The following is a 24,986-nucleotide window of genomic DNA, read 5'->3' on the forward strand; positions in this document are numbered from 1 at the left end:
ATATGTCAAAATTTTGTTGTTCAAAATTTTGTTGTTCAATGGGATGATCAATTTTCTGGCTCCTTCGATAGAAGTAATGGCTTGAGACAGGGAGGCATTCAGTCACCCTACCTTTATAACATTTATGCAGACAACCTGAATATTTGACTGGCTGGTTCCGGAATAAGATGTCACATCGGGATGTTGCTTTTAATAATTTTAGCTATGCATATGATCTAGTTATTCTCACTCCCACTGCTAGGGCACTTCAAAACCTTCTGAAGATTTGTGAAGACTTGCCATAGAACATGATATACAACACCAGCAAAACTGTGCATATTGATTCCTTCATGTAACAACAAAAGTCAGGACTACGCAACGACTTCATTGCAAAACGACTTCCTACAATTTGTAAATTCATTCTCGTATCTGGGCCACATAATTACTAGTAACAATAAGAGTAACGAAGACATTGAACAGCAGCGTCAGAAGCTGTGTGTGAGAGGGAATATGCTTATAAGAAAATTTAATTTCTGTGATGATGAAACTAAAGTTCAATTATTCACTTTTTGTACGACAATCTATCGTTCTTCACTATGGTATCACTACATACAAGAAACTTAAGGAAGACTAAGAGTGTGTCATAATGATATAATAAGGGGGCTCATGGGGGTCGCCTGAAGTAATAGTGCTTCACATGTTTTTGTGACACTGGGTTTGCCCTGCCTTGATGTTATCCGGGGCCATGCAGTACAGTATTTAGTTTAAAACAGAGATTGGAGAAATCAAATAATGTTTTGATACGAATGCTAAAAGACAGTGATGAGTCTTTATTATTTACATTATACATGATGAATGGCACAGAATACTCTATTGACAGATAAAACTGCTTTTTTTTTTATGTTCTATATTTGGAATGATTTGTGCCTTATGTTTTTTATGTATATGGAGAATAATACAGTTGTTATTGAGCTTATTTGTGCTTGCTTTTTAGGTCTAGTTGCATGACCCTTTTCAAAGTTTGTTGATTGGTAAGATATTAATTTGGTTGTGATAATTGTATTTTTTCTGTAAAATTGTTTGTTTAATATATCAAAATTGTAGACTCTTGGCAGCACTACTTTTATTTGTAATTTATTGTATATGAATTCATATTCAAAATAAAATATTATTATTACATACGCATAAAAATTCTCTCATCTCAGTAAGAGAGAGAGAGAGAGAGAGAGAGAGAGAGAGAGAGAGAGAGAGAATTACTATTTTTATAAATTAATGTTATTATTTAATCTTACTAACTTAATATTAACATTGTACTGTAAAACATTATTTTATCATAAAATGTATATGTAGGTACAGTACAGTATTGTCACGAAAATAATATGAAAATACAGAACACTGCTCTACAAAAAAATTTGCAAATATGCGAGTTTCCCGCAAATAAATAGATAGGTTCCACAGAAAAATCTGTGAACAGGCGAGTTCGCAAATAGGCGGGGGCCCGACTGTACAGTAATTAGTGAATAGTGCTCTATGACAAAATCCACGATACTGTATAGTGAATTTTCCACGATATAATTGGAGATAAGTTCCACAAAAAATCTGCGATTAACTGAAAACGTGATTACTGATCTGCGGTCTAGCAGGGACCCACTGTATTACAGTACTGTAATATATTAATGTAAATAGTGTAAAATATCAATAACATTTTTTTTTACTTATAAAATGTTCTCCCCAAGCCAAGCGAAATGCAATGCTCTAGCGAAGGAAAATGCATCTTGGGATGGATGCTGATACTGTACACCCAAGTGCAATGCTACTTGACGTGCTATTGGCTGTTGTTTGCAAAGCAGCAAATCGAGCTGTGCCATTCATTTTCCTTGGAGCTGACTGGCTGTTTACCCCCATGACTTTCTCTCGAGATGTACGAAGCCTGCATCTCTGTCAGTTCAAAGCAAATCCTTAGCCTGTGTGTGTTTCACTGTGTACCTTTGTACTTTCCTAGTCTTTGACTGCAGTGTAAATCTGCCCTAAGATGCCTTCTAAACACTGCTCCTTCTAAAGCTTCTTGCAATGAGTTTAAGCGCCAGAAGGTCATAATGCTCGAGGATGTATTATTTCTGGATATGTTAAAAGAAGGTAAGAGTTATGCAGCTGTAGCCCGCAATTTTGCATAAATAAGAGTACTGTACGCTACATGAAGAACAAAGAGGCGGAGATAAGAGAGGCCTTGAGTGTTAGCTTCTTGGGTAGTGCAAAAAGAGTTTCTACAGTGCGTGATAAGACAACTGTTAAGATGGAATCTGCATTGGTGTGTTGGTTAAAAGACTGCTTTACGAAGAAGATCCCCCCTTAACGCCAACATCATTTGTACAGTAAGGTGATGATTTGCTGGAAGCAGACTTCTTAGGCTTCGATGATTTGCATAAGAAGAGGAAGAACCACAAGCAGGACCACTGTCAGCTCCTCAAAGTTTTCAGACCAGAGCCACAAGCAGGACCATCGTCAGCTCCTCATGGTTTTCAGGCCAGCAAGGGTTGTTCCACCATTTTCAGAGGTGGTTCCAACTCGAGTGTTTCTCTGCGTGGCGAAGCAGCATCAGCAGACACAGAAGTGGCCACGAAATATCCCAAGACCTTTCAGAAAATCATCAGGGACAAGAGCTACTGTCCAGAACAGGCATTCAATATGGATGACACTGGCTTGTTCTGGAAGAAAATGCCTTCATGGACATACCTTATGTAGGACAAAGCCAGAGCCCCTGGGTTCAAGGCCCAGGACAGGGTTACCCTAATCATGTGTGTGGGAATGAGGCTGGCTTCATGCCAGGCCTCATTTAAATGGCTGCAAACCCCAGGGCCCTCAAGAATAAGAGCAACGGGTGGCTGCCTCCGCTTTTGATGCACAACCCCAAGGCCTGGATCACCAAAGTCCCTATCTCTAACTGGTTCATTCAGAGCTTCATCCCTCAAGTTAGGCAATATCTCAATAACTTGGGTATGGAATTCAAGGTGTTGCTGATTATGGATAATGCTGGTGGCCAGCCTGTGAATCTTTATTATGACAGAATCCAGCTTGAGTTCCTCCCTGCCAACAGCACCTCTCTTCTTCAGCCTATGGACCAGGGCAGGATCTGTGCCTTCAAGGCACTCTACACCCAGAAATCCCTCCAGCACCTTGTGAATGCAATGGACACTGATAGTGAATTTATACTGAAGGACTACTGGCGTAAATTCATGATTACCACGTCTGACTGTCACATACTGAGCACTGAAGGACATGAAGAAGGAGACCCTGAATGCCTGCTGGAAGAAGTTGTGGCCACTGATAAGGCAGTCCAGTTGGGACACCCTCATTGATGCCCACTCTGACCTCCTGACGGACCAGGATTTGGAAGAGAGCTGACAAAGTCTGTCAGTGAGGAAGAAGACACGCCAGGTTCAGGGGATGAGGAGGAGGATGAGGGCCTGTCCTAACTTAAGAGGATAATCAAGGAGGCGCAGGAGTCGGCTATGGCACAGGATCCTTATATGGAACGTTCCTTTAAGTTTTCAAATGCCCTTGATGTGGCAATGGTACCCAATAACGATGCCCTCACCAGCATAAAGAAGCAGTGACAGCAGCTGCCTATCACCATGTTTATCAAACGGACGAAGAAGGACCCTCCAAAGCCTCCCAAAACCCCTGAAGAAGTGCCTCCCCAAAGTCCCCTAAAAAGTGCCTGGAGAAGGGGAAAGAGGCGGGCCCGGAGATGTTACTTCTCTGCTTTGGTGTGCAGTCATATCTTCATTGTCATTCATCAGACTGCACAGCTAATTCATCATCACCTTTAATCAACATTCATCACTGGTGAATACCCGTATGATTTAATCATTATTATTATTGTTACAGGTACACTGTTATTATTAACTAATCTTATTAATCTTATTATTTGAAAATTAGTACATACTTATTACATGTAGTATTATTATTATTATTATTTAATCTTATATTATTATTTAACCTTAATAAACTTAATAATATTTGAAAATTAGTACAGTACTGCAAATCACATTTTAAAAAATGTGGAATTATTTCTAATTTTGTATATAAAAGTTTATGATAAAGTAATTCATATTTCATTGAGAGAGGCAGGTGTTTTACAATGGAAGTTTCAGCACAGTAGCTGGAGACGAGACTTGACAGGAACGGTTCAACTAGCAAGGGAGATTATAACCTTGAGTTGCTTATGTAAGAAATTTGGATTTTAAATATTTTTATACAGTGATCAGAGATGAAACATCAACAGTGATAAAATATCTTGTGTACAGTACTGTTATACAGTAATATGTGATAATCATAGCGTCAACTAAACTTGTAATGAAGTAAGGTACAGTAAATCAGAGAAAGAAAAAAGTATGGCAACAAATACCTATGTACTTGTGTTTACATCAGCAAAAACAATTACAAATGTTAGGATGATAATTTTTTTTTTTTGTGCATATTACGATGACAACAGATCAATATAATAATACAGTATAAATGGATTCTGTAAGTGAAATAACATTATTGATATTTTGCTGTTTTGTCGTTAAAGGATATGTAAAGTGAGAGGGAGAGAGATGGGTTGAACTGAGGAGTTTACGCATATTGGTAAGCTGTTTTGTAATTCTGCAGGATTTTAATTTAGCATTTTATTGATATTTTGTTGTGTTTACATTAATATTTGAAAATTGGTAATTAATTTTATATAATAAAAAATGTATTTAGTCATGAAAATAAAATGAAAATACAGTAATTAGTGAATACTGCTCTATGAAAAAATGTGTGAATTAGTGAATTTTCTGTGATATATTTAGAGATAAGTTCCACAGAATAACCCACAATTAACTGAAGGTGCAATTGCTTATCTGCGATCTAGGGGGGACCAACCGTAGTATGAAACTTTTTTTCTGCAAATGCAATTGTAGTTACCAGAACTGAGTAGGAAACTAAAACACAGAGCGAACAGTTCACTAGCAGGAGCTCTATCTTCCTCTCTCCTTGACCAAAACATCCACAGTTAGGATGAGAATATTTGGAATGGCCCCAGTGGTTTTTGTATTTCACTACACCTCACAAAACTTACTAAAATAAATGAAAACTATTCTGCATAGTTGACTTGAGTGTTGTAAAATATTTATAAAAAGGATTTTGTAAAAAGGTAAACGTTCCCGTTTGAGTTTAATCATCCAGAATCCAGATGAAGATTTTGCAGGGAAATTCATCAGTTTACAGTCTATATACATCATGCAGCTGTAATATAAAAATGTATTTATAAAGAGCAGTTCTGCTCAGTAACTGCTGTTAATAATTGGTGGATGCAAGGACAATCTTAACCACTGTGAAAGAGCACTGCTTGACTATGAGGAGATCAGTGTGGTGCTCATAAGCAACAGGCTACGAATCATTGGTGTACATCATGCTGAGCCTGAAAACCTCTCTCTTAATAAGCATACTTTCTTCAGTCCTGTAGAGCCACACTGATTTTTCCTAACAGCCTAGAGTACCCCAGATATTACCTAAGCACTTGGTTTTCTACAGAGACAATCTTAGCTAAATGAAGTGTTTGCATGACAATACAATATGGGTCTGTGACTATTTGGCAGTTTTGTCAGCACCAGCTATAACTCAAAAAAAGTAACATTAAGTATGAATACTAACCGGACTCATGGAAATACATGGACGGGGAGATACACTTCTAATATTGGAACTCTGTGGACTTTGCCAATTCAGTGGCTGTTGTACTTCAAAGCACCCTTGATTCTTCTGCCACAGCTGTTGCTGCTGAAGTCTTTGCTGCTCCTGTCTCTGCTGAAATTCTTGTTGTCTTTGCTCCAACTGCTTTTGCTTTGCAATCTGAGCTGCTGATATTTCCTCTTTGAATTTTTGAATATTTATATCTAGGTTCCTGCAGAAGACATTAATAAAACTTATCAATTCAAAAGCAATCCTGAATGACATACTCCTTTGCTCAGTAACCTGGGAAAAACTGGTGTCACAAAATGATGAAAATAAGCAGTACAGTATATAATATAATCATGACCACTCTTTTCTAGAACTGCCAGGTCTCCAAAACTTGAAGATATGACTGTTGGTTACTGATGTCTAAGAATCAACTGTCAAATACTTGACAATGAGAAAACAAATACATTGCAATATAATTTTTCAAATATTTTCAAATATGTAAACATTTACCTACACTTACCTTGAGAAGTATCTCAAAATTTCTAAAATAAATCACCACAAAAAAAGCATGGAATTGCTTAAAGTAGACTCAGCATAGAAAAGACAACCATACATTCACCATATAACAGATAATAATACTGTACACCATTTGAGAAGTCATTGTCAAGGTATGACCATACAGTAGAATATTTCCATTCTGCACCAATGAATTATTTTAAATGTTACACCACAATTATATAAGACCCTCTGAGACTTGACCTCCGCATTTTTAGTCGTGACTCTGTATGTGAAGGGAGTGAATTATGTGTAAATTTTAGACTGCTTGTAGAGCTGACTACTGATGATGTATGAATAGTAATTAAGATGGAAAATAGAAAGGCAACATGAAATTATGGGATTACAAAGGAGATGGTGCAGCATATTAGAAACTGTGGTGATAGCTGAATGGCTGATCAGTAAGTAAGGTGCAATTAAGAGGTGAGAAAGGTTCAAGTTCTTTGATTCATTACTGGGTATCAAGTAAAATTCTTAAATAGGACATTTACCAATAATTTTTCTTTGCATTTTTTCATATTCAAAAAGCTAGGCCTATTGATTTAATGAACTTGAAGGTTATCTGCTGAAAAATTACTCAATCATTTATATGTGACTGGTCTTTCACTTAAATGCTATTACATAAACTATCTTGTTCACTGTAAACTTTCATATCCTGTAATCTAGCAAAGAAATTCTTACTAGCAGTTGATCATAAGGTTATTAATGCATCATCAAGGGAAAAAGAAACATACATGCACATGTTACTGATACCTACTCTTCTCTAAATACTCAAGAATACACTGGGCGAGAATACCAATGTTGTTTTCATCAAATAATACTGAAAATGCATGGACTGTGAATAATCATATAATGAACTTATTTCCATACATACAGCATTGACTGTAGACCTAAGACTTTATATCCTAATAAATCCGTACCCTAACATCAACTTTATTTCCCCTTGTAAACAGATTACACCCAAACAGAATTACAGGTATAAAAGGGCAACTGCCCGGCATAGGATTCAAACCTATGCATTTTGGGTTTCATAAAGAGGACATGAACTTATCCATCAGCAATCAAAAGATTCATATGTTAATTTTGACCTTGTTGTATATGATCCTCTTGAATTAAGTTCTCTGTATATACTCACTTATTACTGATAATAGTTTATGATAGTTTAAATACTATAGGAGAATCAACCAAATCACAGTTGAAATACCTATACAGTAGTCTAAACAGAAGACCACGTCAGTAAAGATGTCGCGGGATGCTGGTAGTAGGTACTGGGCGGAGGGTGGGGAAGAAAGAGGATTCTTCATGACGTCACTACAAAACCGAGTCGACAGAAGAAGCCATCTGCACGAGTGGAGGAGGAGGGGATTCCTCCATGACGTCACCATGTAACCTTGACAACTGTGGTGTCGCCTGCCCAGATGGGGGAAGAAGAGGTTTCTTGCACAAGGTCATCACGTAACTATAAAGGCATCTGAGAAGCGAGAGCTGTTCTATCACCAGGCTAACTCACTCTAGATAAGTTAGTGGCGGAAAAGGATGGGCCGCTGTATGAAAAGGAATAATTGTCCCAAGGTGACGATTACGAGATGATAGAGAGGAAAACTCAGTAAAGAGGGGGGAGGGTTACTGTCCTCTTAGGTCCAAAAAGAAAACAGAGGAACTTGCATGTGGCTCAGAACTACTGAGGCAAACGTAAGTCAGGTATTTCCCCATTTATGATGTTTCCTTTTACAATAAATCGAGTTCGCGATGGGGTTAGCAGTACTGATGGTATCGAAATTATGATGCGATACCGATACGACAATATTTGAAAATATTTTTAAATTTCACACATGACGGGTGCAGGCAGCAGCATACAGTCAGGCAGTGTATGGTGTACGATACGTTGGCCCAAAGGGCTAGGATGCGAGTATCTCTTGGCCTGACCTAGACCTCACTTGCCCTCGCCCTCTACGAAGTCAAATTAGGTCAGTGTTCGTGGTGCGTGATTTTTGTGCGCCTGACTACACGTATAAACTGTTCAAAACTCAAATTAGTGTATATCAATATAGTGCCAAGAAGAAGAATCCCATTACTTTAGAGCAGAAAATGAAAATTACCAACCAGCATGCTGCAGGAAAGGCAGTCATGGTGATCACTTGTGACAAGTATCTATCGCAATCAATGGTATACGCCATCATTGAGGACATGAAACGGAAAATGGACGCTATAAAGGCATCTGCTTCAGTTCATTCCACGATTACAACAAAGAAAAGGACAGGGCCTTTGGAAGAAATGGAGCAGTTACCGGTCACGTGGATGGAGGACCAGATACAAAAGTGTGTGCCACTCGCTGATGCCATATGAGCTGCTAAATTTAAGGATGCTTTACATAAGATTGTCATTGATGAAGGGTATATGCTGGAGCAAATCTTTAAAGTCAACGAAACGGGACTGTATTAGAAGCGGATGCCTCAACGGTCCACATCCATAAAAAAGCAACAACAATGCCCAGGTTTAAGGCATACAAAGATCGACTGACTCTTCTGCTTGGGGGAAATGTGGCTGGGTATACCATCAACCCCTGGTATTTGCAGGGGATAAGGACCACAACCACCTGCGAATAGCTAAATTCCGCAAATACTTGACATCCCATCCCAAAAAGTGTTTAAAACTGCTTATTTTAATGGTTCAGACACCAAATGTATACCTTAAACTATCATCCTACACCAAATATACCTTAAACTATCATTAAAAACATTTTAATATTATTTCAGTCATCTTACATCATTACCCTTAAAAGTATATGGCTAACAGCTAAGTGTGAAAACTTTTCAAGTTACACCATATATTCAGCTACATCAATTTTCTCTCATACAGTACTGAAACAGTCCTGTTTTCTTTTTACAGTACACAGTAATTTACGTTGTTATAGACAAACTATAAAATAGCAATACAATACAAGGAAATAAAAAAGAAGTCTGGCAGAATTAATCCTGATGAACAAGCAGCTATTGTACTTACTGACTCTTCTGTTTGCAAATGTCCCTTTCCCTTTCCTCTTCTCGAAGTTTAACAACCTTTGCAGCCAACTCCAATGTAGCAGCTTTAAACTGTTGCCAATCTGAAAAATATTCCAACACCACATCATAATTGAAAAGCAATAATTAATAGTTTATATTCCTGAACACTATAGTTTCAATTCTTTCAAAAGAAAATTGATTTTTTTTTTCAAATGAACAAATCACTCATAGGTTGCCTACATTCATGGTCTTCAAATGTACCAGACACTGTTGTCTTTTATTTAACATGAAAGAAGGATGGTAGCAGTCTTACATATGAACCAACTGGAAAGTGTGTCTCACTTTTCATGAAGAGCAAACTGTAAGCATTAAAACAATTAGCAGGGCTGGGAAAGGGGAAAATGAATCAAGGTAAATACAGACAAAAAAATTTTATGGGGATGGTTGAGCTGCTAATGCCCCAGAATTGGCCGATTATGACCACTAGAATTCATCAAGCCTCCCGGGAAAGAAGAAGAGCAAAGAACCCAAGGCTCAGAGGGAAACAAGTTGTTCAAGTCCTGAAGAATTCCTGATAAACTAAGGCTTCTTATGTTTGATTCGTTTTGCAACTGAATAATTGCTTTCTCATAGCATGAAAAATAAACCATAAAAAATTGTGTGAAATAATGAGAAATCAGGGGCTATGAGAAATTTTTGCACTATGACTACCCAAAATTTTCAAAAATAAAGTATTTGCTATAGCATTTTTATTTTTGTCCATCCTAGAATACACCGTATAACTTACCTAATTATTGCAATGGAAGAAAGTGTACTTAACCCTTCGAACCCTTTAGGCTACCTGTACTAACCCACCACCTTTTTACCATCTCAGTCCTTGTGCTAGCTGTACTACCCCACTGAAAAGTTTTTAATTATTCATTGCTTACTTCATAATAGAAAGTTTTCCTTTTTGTAGATCAGCATACTAGCTACAGTGGTTCCTAGTGATTAATTTTATTCCAATTTGAAATAAATCATCATCCCCATTCCCCCTTAAAATCATTCCAGATTAATAAATAAAGTGAAAAGATCAAGATTCCTTTTCTCAGTGGCTTTTGGCCACGTTCAGTGTCTATCAGGGGTAATGCACATCTCTGCTTTACCCGCTACCTAGAGAAAACAAGGTCTCACGTGAGGGATTATTGGGGGTTAAGAGGCGTGACTTCCCGTGGTCACTTTTTTTTCTCCTATGCAAAACGTTGTCTCTTTAATATTAGAAATTATGTTTCATTCTTTTAGAAAAATAAATCATATACTGATCATATTAAGAAAATAATAAGTGTTGGCAAGGACAAAGAAAATTAATGGGAGATATATAATGAGAACATACACATGGAAAATTATCCATTTACCTGAAAACAAAAATTGTATTGTACCTGTGCTAGAATATTTTTCCCCATTTGCAAGTGCACCCAGCACGACTGCATACTGTATACATATTTGTTTCAGTCACGGAATACACATGAAACTTGAGCATAAGAAAGAGAGAGAGCAAACTGGGGTGTGTGTGTGTGTGTGTGTGTAAGGATGGCACAGACATCCCTAGAGTGGCACTGAATCGATGGACAACGGAGGGGTTTGGATCACAAGGCCATTCGGGCTCTTTATCCACCATGAGATGCTGCCATGCTTTAATTTGTTTCCCCCCCCCAACTCTCCTTTGCACACGCATGCAGGCATGCTTAACACAGTGGCACAGGTAAAAGCAAACGTTTCGTGTGAATATACCGACTGTTGACCCTTATATTCATCACCACCATCACCAGCACTAGCTTCACTATTATCATCACCATTACATCCACTCCCCCTTCCCTCTCATCTATCCCTAATGAAATCACAGCCCTCACAACTATACACTAGACTTTTCTGCAAGCATCCTCTCAAATCATCTCTTCTGTGGTCATTTTCAGACTCTTCCAAATCATCTTCGCTTGATTCATTCAGCTGCAAAAGAAATAAAAACTGGGCACTATACCATGAAAGGTGTCACAGCTTTGTTTTTGTATAACAAAAGGTGTAGTATAAAAATTTTACACCCACTGCTCAAGTCACCATCTCCTCCCACAGACATCATTGCCTATAAGTCTTCAGCCAGACTTAATTGCACAAATGTAGCCTACTCCTCAGAGTTACCTCTTAAGACACAAAACACCAGTGTTTTCAGCAAAACAAAGCACCACAAACCCAGGGATTACAATGCATAGAAAAGCATCTGCTAATGTCTGTCAGTAAGGTGTATTGACTGATTAAACCAAAACTCCTATCATTCCTATGTTTTCTGGCAAGTGGCTTTACTGCACAGCTTCAGTCATTTTTGACTTGAGAACTATTCACTAAACACCCAAAAACAAAACCTCTTACTATCAAAATGCTACTTTGTATTTAAGATAGAAGGAAGTCATTCTACTGATAAAGTATACATAAACTCTCAAAATGCACTACGTGGATGTTTAAAGTCTCTTAGCTTTTCATCTGAAACTCTCAAAATACTAGTTTTGTGTTTCAACAGACCAAGAGAGAGACAAAAAGATTACCTTCTAGAGCTGCAGTTCTATAATTCTTCTTCACAATGGCCACTTCAGACTTGAGCTCTTCTTTCTGTTGCATCACATGATCTCTCTTCAATGATTTCTCGGTGACACTGTCATCAACTAAGTGAGGTCCCAAAAGTTTCTGATGATAGAAAAAACCACATTTCTTTAACAATACAACTATGGTAATCTCAGCAAAAGTAAGTTTTCCTTTAAATAAATTTTTACTATTTCTGAATTCACTACTTTACTTCAATTTCCAGACATTTAATTCAAAAAAATTTTTTATTTGCATTTTTAAATAAAAGTGAAAATTATTTTCCATACTCATTAGTACTGTATTATGCAATTAATGAAAAGACTTGTTTTGTACACAAAAAGACAAAGGCCTTAACAACAATGCCAGTATTGCCATCATCATCAAGACTAACTTTCAACTACTGTATACCCGTTTTGATGAACAATGGCATTTAAACGTAAACACTATAGCATACAATAATGACATGACATGTAATGCTGGTGACTATACAAATAATCAAGTTTAGAATGAGTTTTGAGCTGAAGATTCCCATCAGAAGTGAAAATACAAAATTAGCAAAAACAGCTGTAAACTTGGCGCTGACTGCAGATTCTCATTGAGTTTCACATAATTACTTAACTATTTGAGCACCGTAGGAAATTTTCTATGTCTGGCATCCAACACCGCATGGTGGGAAAAAGGGAATTATAGGCAGCCCTTCCAGGTTAGCCAAGCATTATTCTTTTGTTTATTTTCAATGTTAATCGCAGATGTAAGCTACCTTTAACAGTAGGTAAGTTATCCCAAATAATTATGTTTTATAAAATGTACAGAAAATAATATTACTCGCATACTATTTTTGTTTTAAGGTCAACATTACTCTCATCCTTCACTTTGCTAGACATATGCCATAAATGTGCAAAACAGTTGGGATTTTTTATTCTCACATTTTCACACACACAATTGTTGTAGGAGTTAAATAATTGGATGTAAGACAAAATATACCAGGATGTAAGAAAAAAATATACCAATATCTTTTGAAGATTATGCTTGCTGAGGGAAAGTGGTGTGTTGAAACGTTCTTATCTTTGTTAATCTACAGACACAACTGCCATTATCATCATTCACTATGATGACTGAGTCAATATTACTTCCTTAACTAGAATGCTGTTCTCTGGTGTGGATGTATGCTTCTGGCAGAGATTTATCTCCTTTAGATAGAGTTGTTCGTGGTGATAGATTTCTATTTCCTAACAGTAGTAGTAGCAGTTACATCTTGGACCATTGACTGACGGTCTCTTGTTTGTCACTTTTTCATAAGTTGTATTTCAACAGAGATCTTTCACATTCACAATTGATCCCTGATCCCCATTATCTGCTGAGAGCAGCCAGATTCACTGAACAGCAGCACCAATATGCAGTAAACGTGCCTTGCAGTCAAACTTCTCAGTTCCAGAGGTCCTTTATTCCTCACACTGTTGGACTGTAGAACAGCTCCCCATAGGATGTCGTACAATTGGAGCTTCAAAAGTTCAAGTGAAGATGCAATGCATTATTAACCCAACACTATTCTCCTTGCATTTTAATACATTTTTATCTACTTATCAATTTTTTTCTTTCTTCATAAGTGAGATCTCTTCTTTCTGTAATTCCCTTTACTTCCTCTTGCTTCTTCCTAATCAACACCATATTCTTTGGAAGCTTGAATTTTAAGTCAATGGCCCCTATGGGCTTGTTCCATATGAATAAGGTTTCATCTACTGAATAATACTAATAATATAAGAGTATCTGAAAGATACTGTACAGTACAGCAGTGTCCTGTACCACATGTACAGTAGCTACTGTACAGGCATCCTCAGTTTATGATGGGGGTTCCGTTCCTATGCTGCGTTGTAAGCTGAAAATCGTTGTAAGCCGAAAAATTGTTGAAAATCATCAAAAATCCTAAAAAAAAAAAAAACTTACTTTTAATGCTTTGGGTGTATTGTAAACGATGTAAACTGTATTTTTATAGAGTTTCTCATAAAAAAAACTCAAAATTCTGATTATTCTGCCGTTATGTAGCCATATTTCTTCTGTCAGATCGGTGTCGTAACCCCGAAACATGCGTTGTAAACCAGGAAATAATTTCTGATGAATATATTTGAAAAGAATCGTGACCTCAGAACTATGTAAGCTAGACCTGTCTTAACCCGGGACTGCCTGTATTGTGTGTTGTTCATATGCATATGGTGCATAGTATGTCTTGTTAGGAAATTGAAAAAAATACTATCTTATAGTTTAACACTCAGTTTTTAGTTTAAAGTGTTTATTAGTGTTTATAAGCATATTTAGTGCATATGGTTATGCAGTATTGACAAGGTAGAAGGGGGGGGGGAGAAAGGTACAAAACTGCCATTTTAAACCCACAGTATTTTTCATATCTGGAATTTTCCATTATCTGGCCGGGCCTTGGAGTCATTAATCCAGATAAAAGAGAATTTTCTATTAATAATTCATTGTACAGCTATGCTTGTAAGTGATATGACATGATTGCATAAGATTTTGTTCAAAATTCACGAACTGGCAACTAACATGCTTCATATTTATTTATTATTCCAATGTGAAAACACAATTATTTAATACAATAAGGCCATAATATGTTTCATAAGAGCAAAATCTGTCATATACTTCAAAACTAAGAAAATATCACATGTAACTAAATTTTGGAAAAACAGTCACTAAACATTTTTAAAAATTTCATTCACTCATCGCATATGCGTTTAACAAAAGAATCATAAAAAAAGTTCAAATCACACAGGTTACGAATTATAACTAAAGAACCATAAAAAAAAGTTCAAATCACACAGGTTGAGAATTATACCAATGCAAAAAGGAAACATATTTATATAAACATAGGGGAAAATAATGCTAGTTGTGAATTCCCAAACTTGTCGACATATATGACATTGGAAATAGAAAAAAAAGTTTAACACTACTATACTTGGCAACGTTATGTCAAGTCTGAGATTTTATACAATACAAAAAGAAACATGTTGCCTCAGATTTGCGCATGACTGCACAACAATAATGTCAATAAAGGTAACATTCAAAACAATATACAGATATAACCACATATTTCACATACCTTTGTTTCTTCCAGCTTTGAATAATACGTTTTGGCAAGTGAATCTCTTTCTAGATTAAGAGCCTCTAGTTCCTTCTCAAGGAGAGCAATTTCAGCATCCTGGATAGCAGTGTTTTCCTCCAGCATTTCTAAGGTTGAATGAAGACTGTTTAAAAGATATTAAGCACATTTATTAAAATATGAAAAATTTGTAAAAGTAATTTGTATTTTTCCTAACTATACAAACCTGAGGTCTTTATAATAGGAATATGCTTCAGCGTAGCTGGAGACCGGCCATTTAACTTTAAACAAATTGGTTAAGTATGTAGTTGGCTGCTGACTATGGGTGTGAGTCCCGCCAACCCAGACAGAGAAATGCACTTGATATACCTTAACATAAGCGTGTAGTTATATACACACACACACACACGCTTCTTCCCTTTTTCATTTTTATTTTATGCCATTATCATTTTTATCTTTACCATACTTTCTCATTCATTTTTGTGTTGTCATAATTTTCAGTGCATATAAGAGGAAAAGAAAATAAATATCCCCAAGTATGAGCATGTACAAGCTGTCCCCAGTTTTCAGGGGGCCCATTTTGGTTATTGGCAATCCGGTTTCTGAGGGCTTGTCTAGTGATGAAAATTGGCAATTTTGGCACGAAAATAGCTGATTTCTGCTTACTGGCGCCAAAAATAGCTGATTTCTGCTTACTGGTGCCAAAAATAGCTGATTTCCGCTTATCGGCGCCGATATTGTATATTGGTGCTAATACATACCTAACAGAGGCGCCCATAACTGTCGGCAGATACAAGCACTGAAAAAGTGGTGAAAATTGCCAATTTCGTTTATCAGCAATTTTCAGTTATCGTCACACTGTCAGAACGGAACCCCCGCCAATAACCAGGGACTGCCTGTACAGTTATACACACATGCAGGCTCCTTCCCTTTGGTTGAGGATGGGGAGACAAGTTATTTATAGCTCAATGTGTTGCCAACATCTATGACAAAATTCATGATGAGTATTGCACTGTATTGCAGTCTTCTATAAATTAACAGCCAACAGTCTTGCTGCTGAGTACCAACAATTTCTATCAATGTCATTAGGGCAAACCCTCTCACCATATTAGACCTGAAATGAGAAAGGTTCCTCATTGAATAGTACATAATCATACATAATTTATAGAAGACTGCAGTACAGTGCTGTAGATTGTGGTGAAGTTTGTTGGGACCTCATATAGTGATTCCCAATATACTTTTAGTACAAGACTAAAAACAATTGAGGTTGTTGATTGATTAGGTATTTAGAAATCTTAGTTGTTGGTTAGGTAGGTTGGTTCAGTAAGTATTGTCTACATGAATTTGAAGTTAACAACCTATATGTACTGTAAATTTTGTAAATAAAACTACATTACAGCATTTGATTAATGTATTTACACTGGACAATATATGGCCAAATCATTCCTCCCTACCATCAGTCATTGTTCTCACTCCACAATTTAATGCTAGCCCAATCTTACGTCTTTGCCCCAGTATTTACATAGTATTTATATCCACCAAGTATTGTCACAAGTTACGGATTAATATACAGGCCACTGGTTAATTAATCTTACTGCTAGCCAAACTATCATCCTTACTTTCTATTGTACTGTTAAACAGATATGTCCTATCACTACTAACCAGTCCAACCTGAGGCCTAGCTTACTGTTCTAATATAATTTTACTAATTACTGAACTACTTTTTCTAAATCTCTGAAACTACAGTTTCTGCACTAAGTTCAGATAGCACCTTGTCTACATTATCTGACATAAATACCATGCTTCCTGCATGGTCTTTATCTTACCCCATTCATCTTCATCTACTTTATTGGGGCAGTCTTCCACTTTAATAAGAAGCATACACTATGCTAAATGTCTGATCTACTTCATTATCTATCTCACGTAGTTCTTCAACCTGTACTCCTTTGCTTACGCAACCTTACCTCCTCCTACCTTTTCCATTCTTCTTCCTAGTCTCCACTAAAACCAACAGTTTTCCTTCCAAAAAACTTTCCTCTTGCTCACTCATATCATCTTCTATTCTCTTTTGCCTGCATTCATTCAAGACTTTCGATTACTGAAGCTGAAGGTTCACCTCAATGAACCCTATTTATATCCATTTCCCGGAGTCAGTTCTCCATTTGACCCCTTTCACACCTTGGTTCATACTTGGTCTCCTACATACTCCTGCTATGTGACCTACTACCCTGCATACTGCATGCTTAATCTTAGGCGTACCACACCACTGAACATGACCAGTCCTACAGGAATTTTCACATACACCTATAGCTCCTTGCAAATCTCACATTCCCGCTATATATTCTAACTTTCTAAATCTAAAACATCTGAATACCTTATCCTTTGTATATTCCCTCAAACGATGTCCTACCCGACCACATGCAAAATAGGTTCCTAATGTTTACCTACATTCACCTACTGTATCCAATGTCCTTCCCTTCCACAGCTATAACATTAAACGTCTGTCTCTCTTCTCATACCACCAGTAACATTCCTTTGTCTATTCCTATTCCCATTTACATTTCATCCATAACTCAAACTCCTACTTCTATCCTGCCTTGTCCTACTACTGCTTTTCATCATACTTCCAGCATTCTTAGAATCCATTCCAAATTCATTTGGACCTCTTACAAAATTATTCCTAGTCTCCAAAGAATGGGCTTAACATTGCATCCTGGTACTACCCACTCTCAATCCCATCCTTTAATCCCTCCATTCTCCCTACATATGGTAGCTTCTCATTCCTACTCTCCCCCATGTCTTTGAACTCAAAATCCTCCATTAACGGTAGCACACCATTCCACTTTTATCTTTCCTTCTTCAATTGTATTTTATCCTTCCACTGCCCATTCACAAATACAGCCACTTGATCAGAAACTGTAGCCAGGAATTTCTTCATTAGCATTTTATCACTATTTAAATCCTGGTCCCCATATTACTTCCTGGCCAACATTTCCAACCTATGTGCATACATTTAAACAGTTTCACCTTTTCCCAAATTCATTCTTCCTCCAGTATTGTAGTCTTTCTTTCACTCATCTAAACTTACCAGTCATCCTATCTTTCACAGTTTCAAAATTCTGTTTCATTACATTAACATTCATCATATAAAAATCAAATAACTATCCCTTTTCAAAACCTCCTAATTCCTGGAACACTGATGCTTATTTTCATCATACTTCTCCACACAATATCTTCATACTCCCTTCAGAAATCTGCTGTCTCTCTCACTTGATTTATAATATTTCCCAATTTTTGGCATCTCCCTCAGCAAAATACTTTGTACTTTTTTCACTCCATATCTCGAATCCACTGTTTCCCCCTCTTTGCTCCTCTCAGTTCCCCCTCATCCTCACTCGATGGTGTATACATAACTTTTATTCATCTTATAAATTGTCTCGGTCCTTTCTTAGCCTTGCCTTTCTTAACCTTTCTTATCTTTATCCCTGCCTTTAACATCCATTCCCTTTATATTCACTAAGTTCATCTAAACCTTTTGGATCCATGGTTGACTCTAACCTCCCTGCTCCTGCCCCTTGTGCTTCCTCACTCTTACTAATTCCTAACTTAACTTCCCCAGTTATCTGTGCCACCTCTTCCCACATCGGCATTCTTGACCTGTTCTATTACCAATTGCTTTCTTACTCTTCAACTTTACATTTTCCTGTCTTAGCTGTTCCTTTTCTGCTTCCATCCTGTAAGGCATGCCCTTGCTCTTGTCTTCTCTAGTTCCTTCTACAATCCCTGTAATCCCTCCATTTTTTTTCTCTTATACAGTACAAATTTTAAAAATTCCTTTCTGTCTACACTATCTTCACTACACCCTTTACCATGTATTTTTCCAACAACCTTTTCCCACTAAAGTAATACTTCGATCTTACACGATTCGAGTTGTGCGAATTCACACACACACGAACTTTTCACTGGAACCCAACTAATGGGCATATGCGATTTTTTCACAGACACAGCGAAATTCTCGAGAAACCCTGCAAAAGTGGGTGTTTAATTTTGAAGTAATTTACAAGTTTTCATGCTTTTATGTGTAAAATCTGTATGAAAAAAAGCATTTCATTCTTTATGTGTAAAATCTGTATGAAAAAATGCATTTCATGCTTTATGTGTAAAATCTGTACGAAAAATTAATTTCATGTTTTAATGTGCAAAATCTCTATGAAAAATGCATTTCATGCTTTCATGTGTAAACCTCTATGAAAAATGCATTTCATGCTTTCATGTGTAAAATCTGTATCGAAAATGTATTATTTTTATTTTGTACATGCATAAATATGATGCAAAGGTAATTTCAGCACATTCAGTTAGTGTACTTTTACAAGATGTGATACCCATTTGCAAAGTTACTGCACTTTTCAAAGATGATACCCCTGCAGAAAATGCTTGTTTAATGTTTGAAGTACATTTATAAGTTTTCAAGCTTTTAACTGTAAAATCGATATGGAAAATTTATATTTATATTTCTGTACATAATACTATTATGTCCATTTGCAAAGTCTTTGTCACAAGGACTTTACATGCCTTGAGATGAGGTTGTTCCAGTCGCGCTCACTTGATAAAATGAATTCGTTAATGTAATATCAGAGATGTAACTAAGAGTTGTATGTCATTCTTTGAAAATTACTCTGTTCACCTCTCGGAGAAAAGTGCTGGTGCAATCTGTATGTGCATGTAATTACAGCACGTTCAGTTGGTGTACTTTTACAAGATGTGATACCCTTAGTTACTGCATTTTCAAAGATGATACCCCAGTAGAAAGTGTGTTTAATTTTTAAGTTTTGTGTTTTTGGTGTAAAATCAGAATGGAAAATTTGTATTTATATATCTGCGCATAAATACGATACAAAAGCAGTACAGTTACTTTACTACAGTATCTCTCTCTCTCTCTCTCATTCATAGTTAGCGCTCAAATACTTTTACAATTTATTATTTCTCTGGTACGTCATTACCTGTCCAGTATATAATTTTAAATTGATTGAATTTTACCTGTACTGTATTACCTTCTACGAACATTATGTACATGTTTTCGATGTTTATGGAATTGTACTTTTGTTGACTGTGACGTTTTGCCTAGTGACGCAAAAGAAAACGGCTTTACTCTAGTGACAAAGAAAACGGCATCCCATGAATTAGGGTAACATTAGTATACGTACGCACCTACCGTAAATGCGCTATTATGAAACTGTGCAGTACTCAATTTCTATGTCAACCATTTACTGTATTCCTTTTTAAGGGTAATAAACTAAATTTTAAATAAAATTACACTAACTTTAGTTCATTTAAAAAGTTAGCTTAATACTTTGGGGGAGCATGATTAGGGTCATATTTAGTACTTAAACTCTGTAAATAAACATTTATTAGCACTTTTAAAGACCATGCCAAACTTACACGAAAATTCACCTTGCACGAGGGGCTCCGGAATCTAACCCCGCGTAATTTCGAGGTATGACTGTACTTCACAACTAGACTACTATAAACCCCCTTAACTGCTGAACTCTACTATACTCTCACTCCTCCCAATACTAAGGCCCAACGATGGGTGACAATTATGTTGTTTTTTCTTAAAGACACATTATGATAAGTTTATTGAGAGGTGCAGAGCAAGAGCAATACACCACATCAACCATTTTGGTGAATAAATCAATCACTTATTAACCTACACATTTACTTACTACTATACTGTGGTTTTATTTACAAAATTTACAATACATATAGGTTAATTAAAATTCCTATAAACAATACTTACTGAAGCAACCTACCCATCCAGTAACCAAGCATCCTAAATATCTAATCAGTCTACAACCCCAATAATTTTTTGTCTTTCCTATTTACAGTAAACCCACCGTATTCGCATTCTCATGGTTCGCGGACTCATGCATTCGCGGGTTTCTCTGTGGAACATATCTAGCCATTTTTCGCGGAAAATTCGCCCATTCGCGGTATTTTTCAATGAGAAATATTCACTAATTACTGTATTTTCATATAATTTTCATGAATAAATGCACTTTTTGTGATAAAACTATTAACATACTCGGGTATAAGCATTTTTACAGGGTTTTTCTTGGTTTAAGCTATCAAAGTGGGCAGTTCTAAGTGTTTTTAGAGTTGTTTTAAGCATTCGCGGATTAACAATGTACATTGTTAATCCCTTTACAAGATACCAGCACATAAGTGTGTTTTCAAATAAAAGAAAGCTGTACAGACACCATTACTGCAAGCACTCAAAATGCCCATTATCAGTAAAACCAGGCTTGCATTATGTAGCTACCATTAATCCTCATTAATCCTAACATGAGGAAGAACAATGACTTGAACAATCTGTTTATGTATCATGAAATCTAAAAATATTAATAAGTTAATGTATTTAAACCAGTCATTATATGGCAACAACACGACAATCAAAGAAAAATAAATACACTGAAACTGCCAGGCTGAATGGCAGAAGTCTGGTAGAGAGCTAAGAGCGACTTCTGTACTCAAAGGCAGCTGGAAGCCAAGTGGAGTGCAGACAGTAGGTGGGGAGGGTTTTTCCCTAACTGTTGGTAGCTAAATACCTTATCATTAAAGCTGGCCATACACATACGTAACTGGCATGCTGATTTCATACACGGTCAGTCTTTACCATGCATGGGGGCTGTTGATGCCAGTCCTGTCAAGACTGGCCTGTCCTGTCATCCTTTCAGCATGTGGAAATGACTGGCACGTCTTGCACGGGCCAATTCCTTTTTACATGCTTTTTATTCAACTTGACTTCTGCGTCTGTCCGTCTGCCTGTTTAGGTCAAATCTTGTAACTATATTTTTGACCTGTTCCCTTCATCCAATAGACCTGAAATTTCCCTCTTTCCTCCCCCTTCCAAAGCGTTAATTTAGCTGTGTCCTCCCCTCCCCTTCCCTCTTCCATACCCTTCCTCTTTCCCTCGCCCTCCCCCTCCCCAAACACATGATCAAGTGTTAATTTAGCTGTGGCCTTCCTCTTCCCTCCACCTTCCCTCTTCCATCCCCATCCCCCTTCCAAAGCACAAGATCAAGTGCTAATTTAGCTGTGTCCTCAAACTCCCCTTCTCTCTTCCATCCCCTCCCCCTTCCAGAGCATACTATCAAGTGTTAATTTAGCTGTGTCCTCCCCTCCCCCTTCTAGAGTATGCGTTCAAATGTTGATTTAGGATCAAGTACTAATTTAGCTGTGTCCTCCCCCTCACCTTCCCACTTCCCTCCCCCTCCACTCCCCTTCCCTTTCTTTCCTCCCCTCTGGAGCACCATCAGCGCTAATGTGCTGTCCTCCCCACCTCTTCCCTCTTCCATCAACCCCCTTCTACCTTCCCCCCCCTTTCCCCCTCACCTCCACTTCCCCTCCCCTACCCCTTCCTCCTCCACACCCTCCCCTCCTCTTTCCCCTTCATCCTCTTCCCATTTTCCTCCCCTCCCCTCCAATCTCTCTCTCCTTCCATCTTCCCCCTTCCTTCCTCTTCCCTCTTCCAATCCCCTCCCCTTTCCCTTCCTCATCCCCTTCCCTTTCCTCTTCCCCTCACCTTCCTACTCCACCTCCCCCATAAACAGATATCAATTTTGTTAACTGCAATCATACATCAATTACAATTTCTGTCAAAACTAAAAAGTATAAAATAAAAAAACAATTTAAACATACTTTTATTAAAATGCACTATAAAGTAAAAATTAATTTTTTGAGACACCAAGATTTCTTACAATTAATCATGTCTTAACAAAAATGAAAGCGTGGGCGCCAAACCTGGAAGGAAATGCTACAAGAAAAGAAATAATTTTTTTTTTTACTTTTTTACTTTTCTTCCATGTTTGGCCCCAGGGCCTTTTATATTTTGTAGACATGATTCGTTGTAAGAAGTCCTGGTGTGTCTCAAAAAATTATTATTTTTTTTTTTACTTTTTATCCATTTTAATAAAAGTGTTTTCAATTTTTTTTTATATATTTTTATTAAGACCTAGGCTGATGGATAAAAATAAAATCATTGTTCTTTTTTTCAATATAAAATTTAGTTCCTAACTTGTTCAATGATACAGACATATAAATGTGTACATCTGAGGCTCATTGTGCATATCTTATTTGCCTCCATTTTGATATACGTGAAATATCTCACTATACTGTATGCTAACAAAACCAACTTAAATACAGTACAATAAAATGTCATTGAGTACTAGAAAAGATGAAACATACAGTAGTATAAAGGAGTATAATAGAATAAAAAGTCTCCGAAGGCATCATGTCATTCTTAATTAATTTCTTTTTCTCTTTCTCAGCCGTGGCTTCAGCCATACTTTATGCTTTTCCCTGCAAATTTCATGTTTGTATTCGTCATTATTGCACTAATATTCCTTTTACTTGGTGCCAAGATTTAACACGATCTAAATCAAAGGGTGGAAACTCTCTATCAGGACACTACAGGACTAACAGGAGCTCAGCCACTGCATATCCATCTGCCCTCTTGAAACATGCAGAGCAAATCATCTGTGTGTGTGGGCAGTACCCAAGCGGACTGGAGCGCGTGCTAGTCCCAGCAGGACAAACCCGACGCCAGTCGCGTACGTGTATGGCCAGCTTGAGTCTGAATGCCCATTTCCAGCTTGCACTTGAAGCAATCTCCTATGTAAAGAACAAAGGTGTGTATTTGTGTAGGAACAAATGTATTTTTGACTTTCAATATTTTCTCATTACAACAGGCTCACCAAAATGTAAACTGATCATAACTCAGGGCACGTGTGTAATAAAGAAAATCTTTGATAGAGAAAAAAAAAAAAAAAAAAAAAAAAAAAAAAAAAATCAATTCATTGAAATATGAAATTAAAATTCTTAAAACCTCCAATAGTAACACAATTCAGTAACCTTTTACTTTTACTGATGCAAGAGAAAAATATAATACTATTGCAAAGAAACATTATCCTCAATTCATACAATAAAAAAAAAACTAAATGAAAATGACAAACCTTTTGATGTGTTTATAATTTTGTTCTCTTTTCTGATACTCTTCAACACTTTTCTGGACATATTGTAACTCTGATCGTATTTGTGCATATTCTTTCTCATTCTCTCTTAACAGCTCTTCAGTGACTGGAATATAAAATAGAATTTATATATTGCATACATTAAGGGCTTTGCATAAAGGATGAAAAATATTTACAGGGCTATGGCTAAATTTACACGAGGAATGAAGGACATTACATACTCAAAAATAAACAACAAAATGACTACACTTCCTATACTAAGAGACCTAGAGTTAAAATGAAATAGAAAGAACTCTAAGTAAACAATCACTAAACATACATATACAATATTGTATGTGTACAGTATATATTATATATTATAATGTATATACATATTGTGTATAAATATATATATATATATATATATATATATATATATATATATATATATATATATATATATATATATATATATATAAACACACACACACACACACACACATATATATATATATATATATATATATATATATATATATATATATATATATATATATATATGTATACACAGGCAGTCCCCAGTTTACGATGGGTTTAGTTCCTAGGCCACATCGTAAGCCAAAATCATCAAAAGTCCTAAGAAAACATTACTTTTAATACTTTGGGTGTATTGAAAACGATGTAAACTGCATTTTTAGTGAGTTTTTCGTCAAAAAAAAAAAAAAAAAAAAAAAAAAAAAAATTATTCTTCTGCCGTTTTGTAGCCATATTTCTTCCATTGGCTCAGCGTCGTAACCCTGGAACATGTGTTGTAAACCAGGAAATAATTTCTGATGAATACTTTTGAAAAGCGTTGTAACCTCGGAATGTTGTAACCCATGGACTGCCTGTATGTATGTGTGTGTATATATATATATGATGAATGGCCCCATCCCCAGGTCAAATAGGGCCATCTTTTATTGCTGTATCTGTTTTAAGAACAGAATCAAACATCTTACTTTCATAAGGCGTCTCTGGTAG

The 24,986-nt window shown here is 36.6% G+C and overlaps 1 protein-coding gene across 1 annotated transcript in view; it reads right to left on the reverse strand.

The window, feature by feature from the left end:
• The window catches only part of LOC136826050 (polyamine-modulated factor 1-binding protein 1-like), an 86,075-nt gene that overhangs the window by 35,116 nt on the left and 25,973 nt on the right, over positions 1-24,986 (reverse strand). Inside the window, exons 3-7 of the mRNA XM_067082942.1 lie at positions 23,970-24,093; positions 14,959-15,103; positions 11,816-11,954; positions 9,241-9,340; positions 5,659-5,905 (exon numbers count right to left, since the gene is read on the reverse strand). Coding sequence (XP_066939043.1) covers positions 5,659-5,905; positions 9,241-9,340; positions 11,816-11,954; positions 14,959-15,103; positions 23,970-24,093 — 755 coding nt within the window. The remainder of the gene's footprint in view (positions 1-5,658; positions 5,906-9,240; positions 9,341-11,815; positions 11,955-14,958; positions 15,104-23,969; positions 24,094-24,986) is intronic.

The sequence above is a fragment of the Macrobrachium rosenbergii genome, chromosome 3 (genome assembly GCF_040412425.1).
Source record: "Macrobrachium rosenbergii isolate ZJJX-2024 chromosome 3, ASM4041242v1, whole genome shotgun sequence".
NCBI lineage: Eukaryota > Metazoa > Arthropoda > Malacostraca > Decapoda > Palaemonidae > Macrobrachium > Macrobrachium rosenbergii.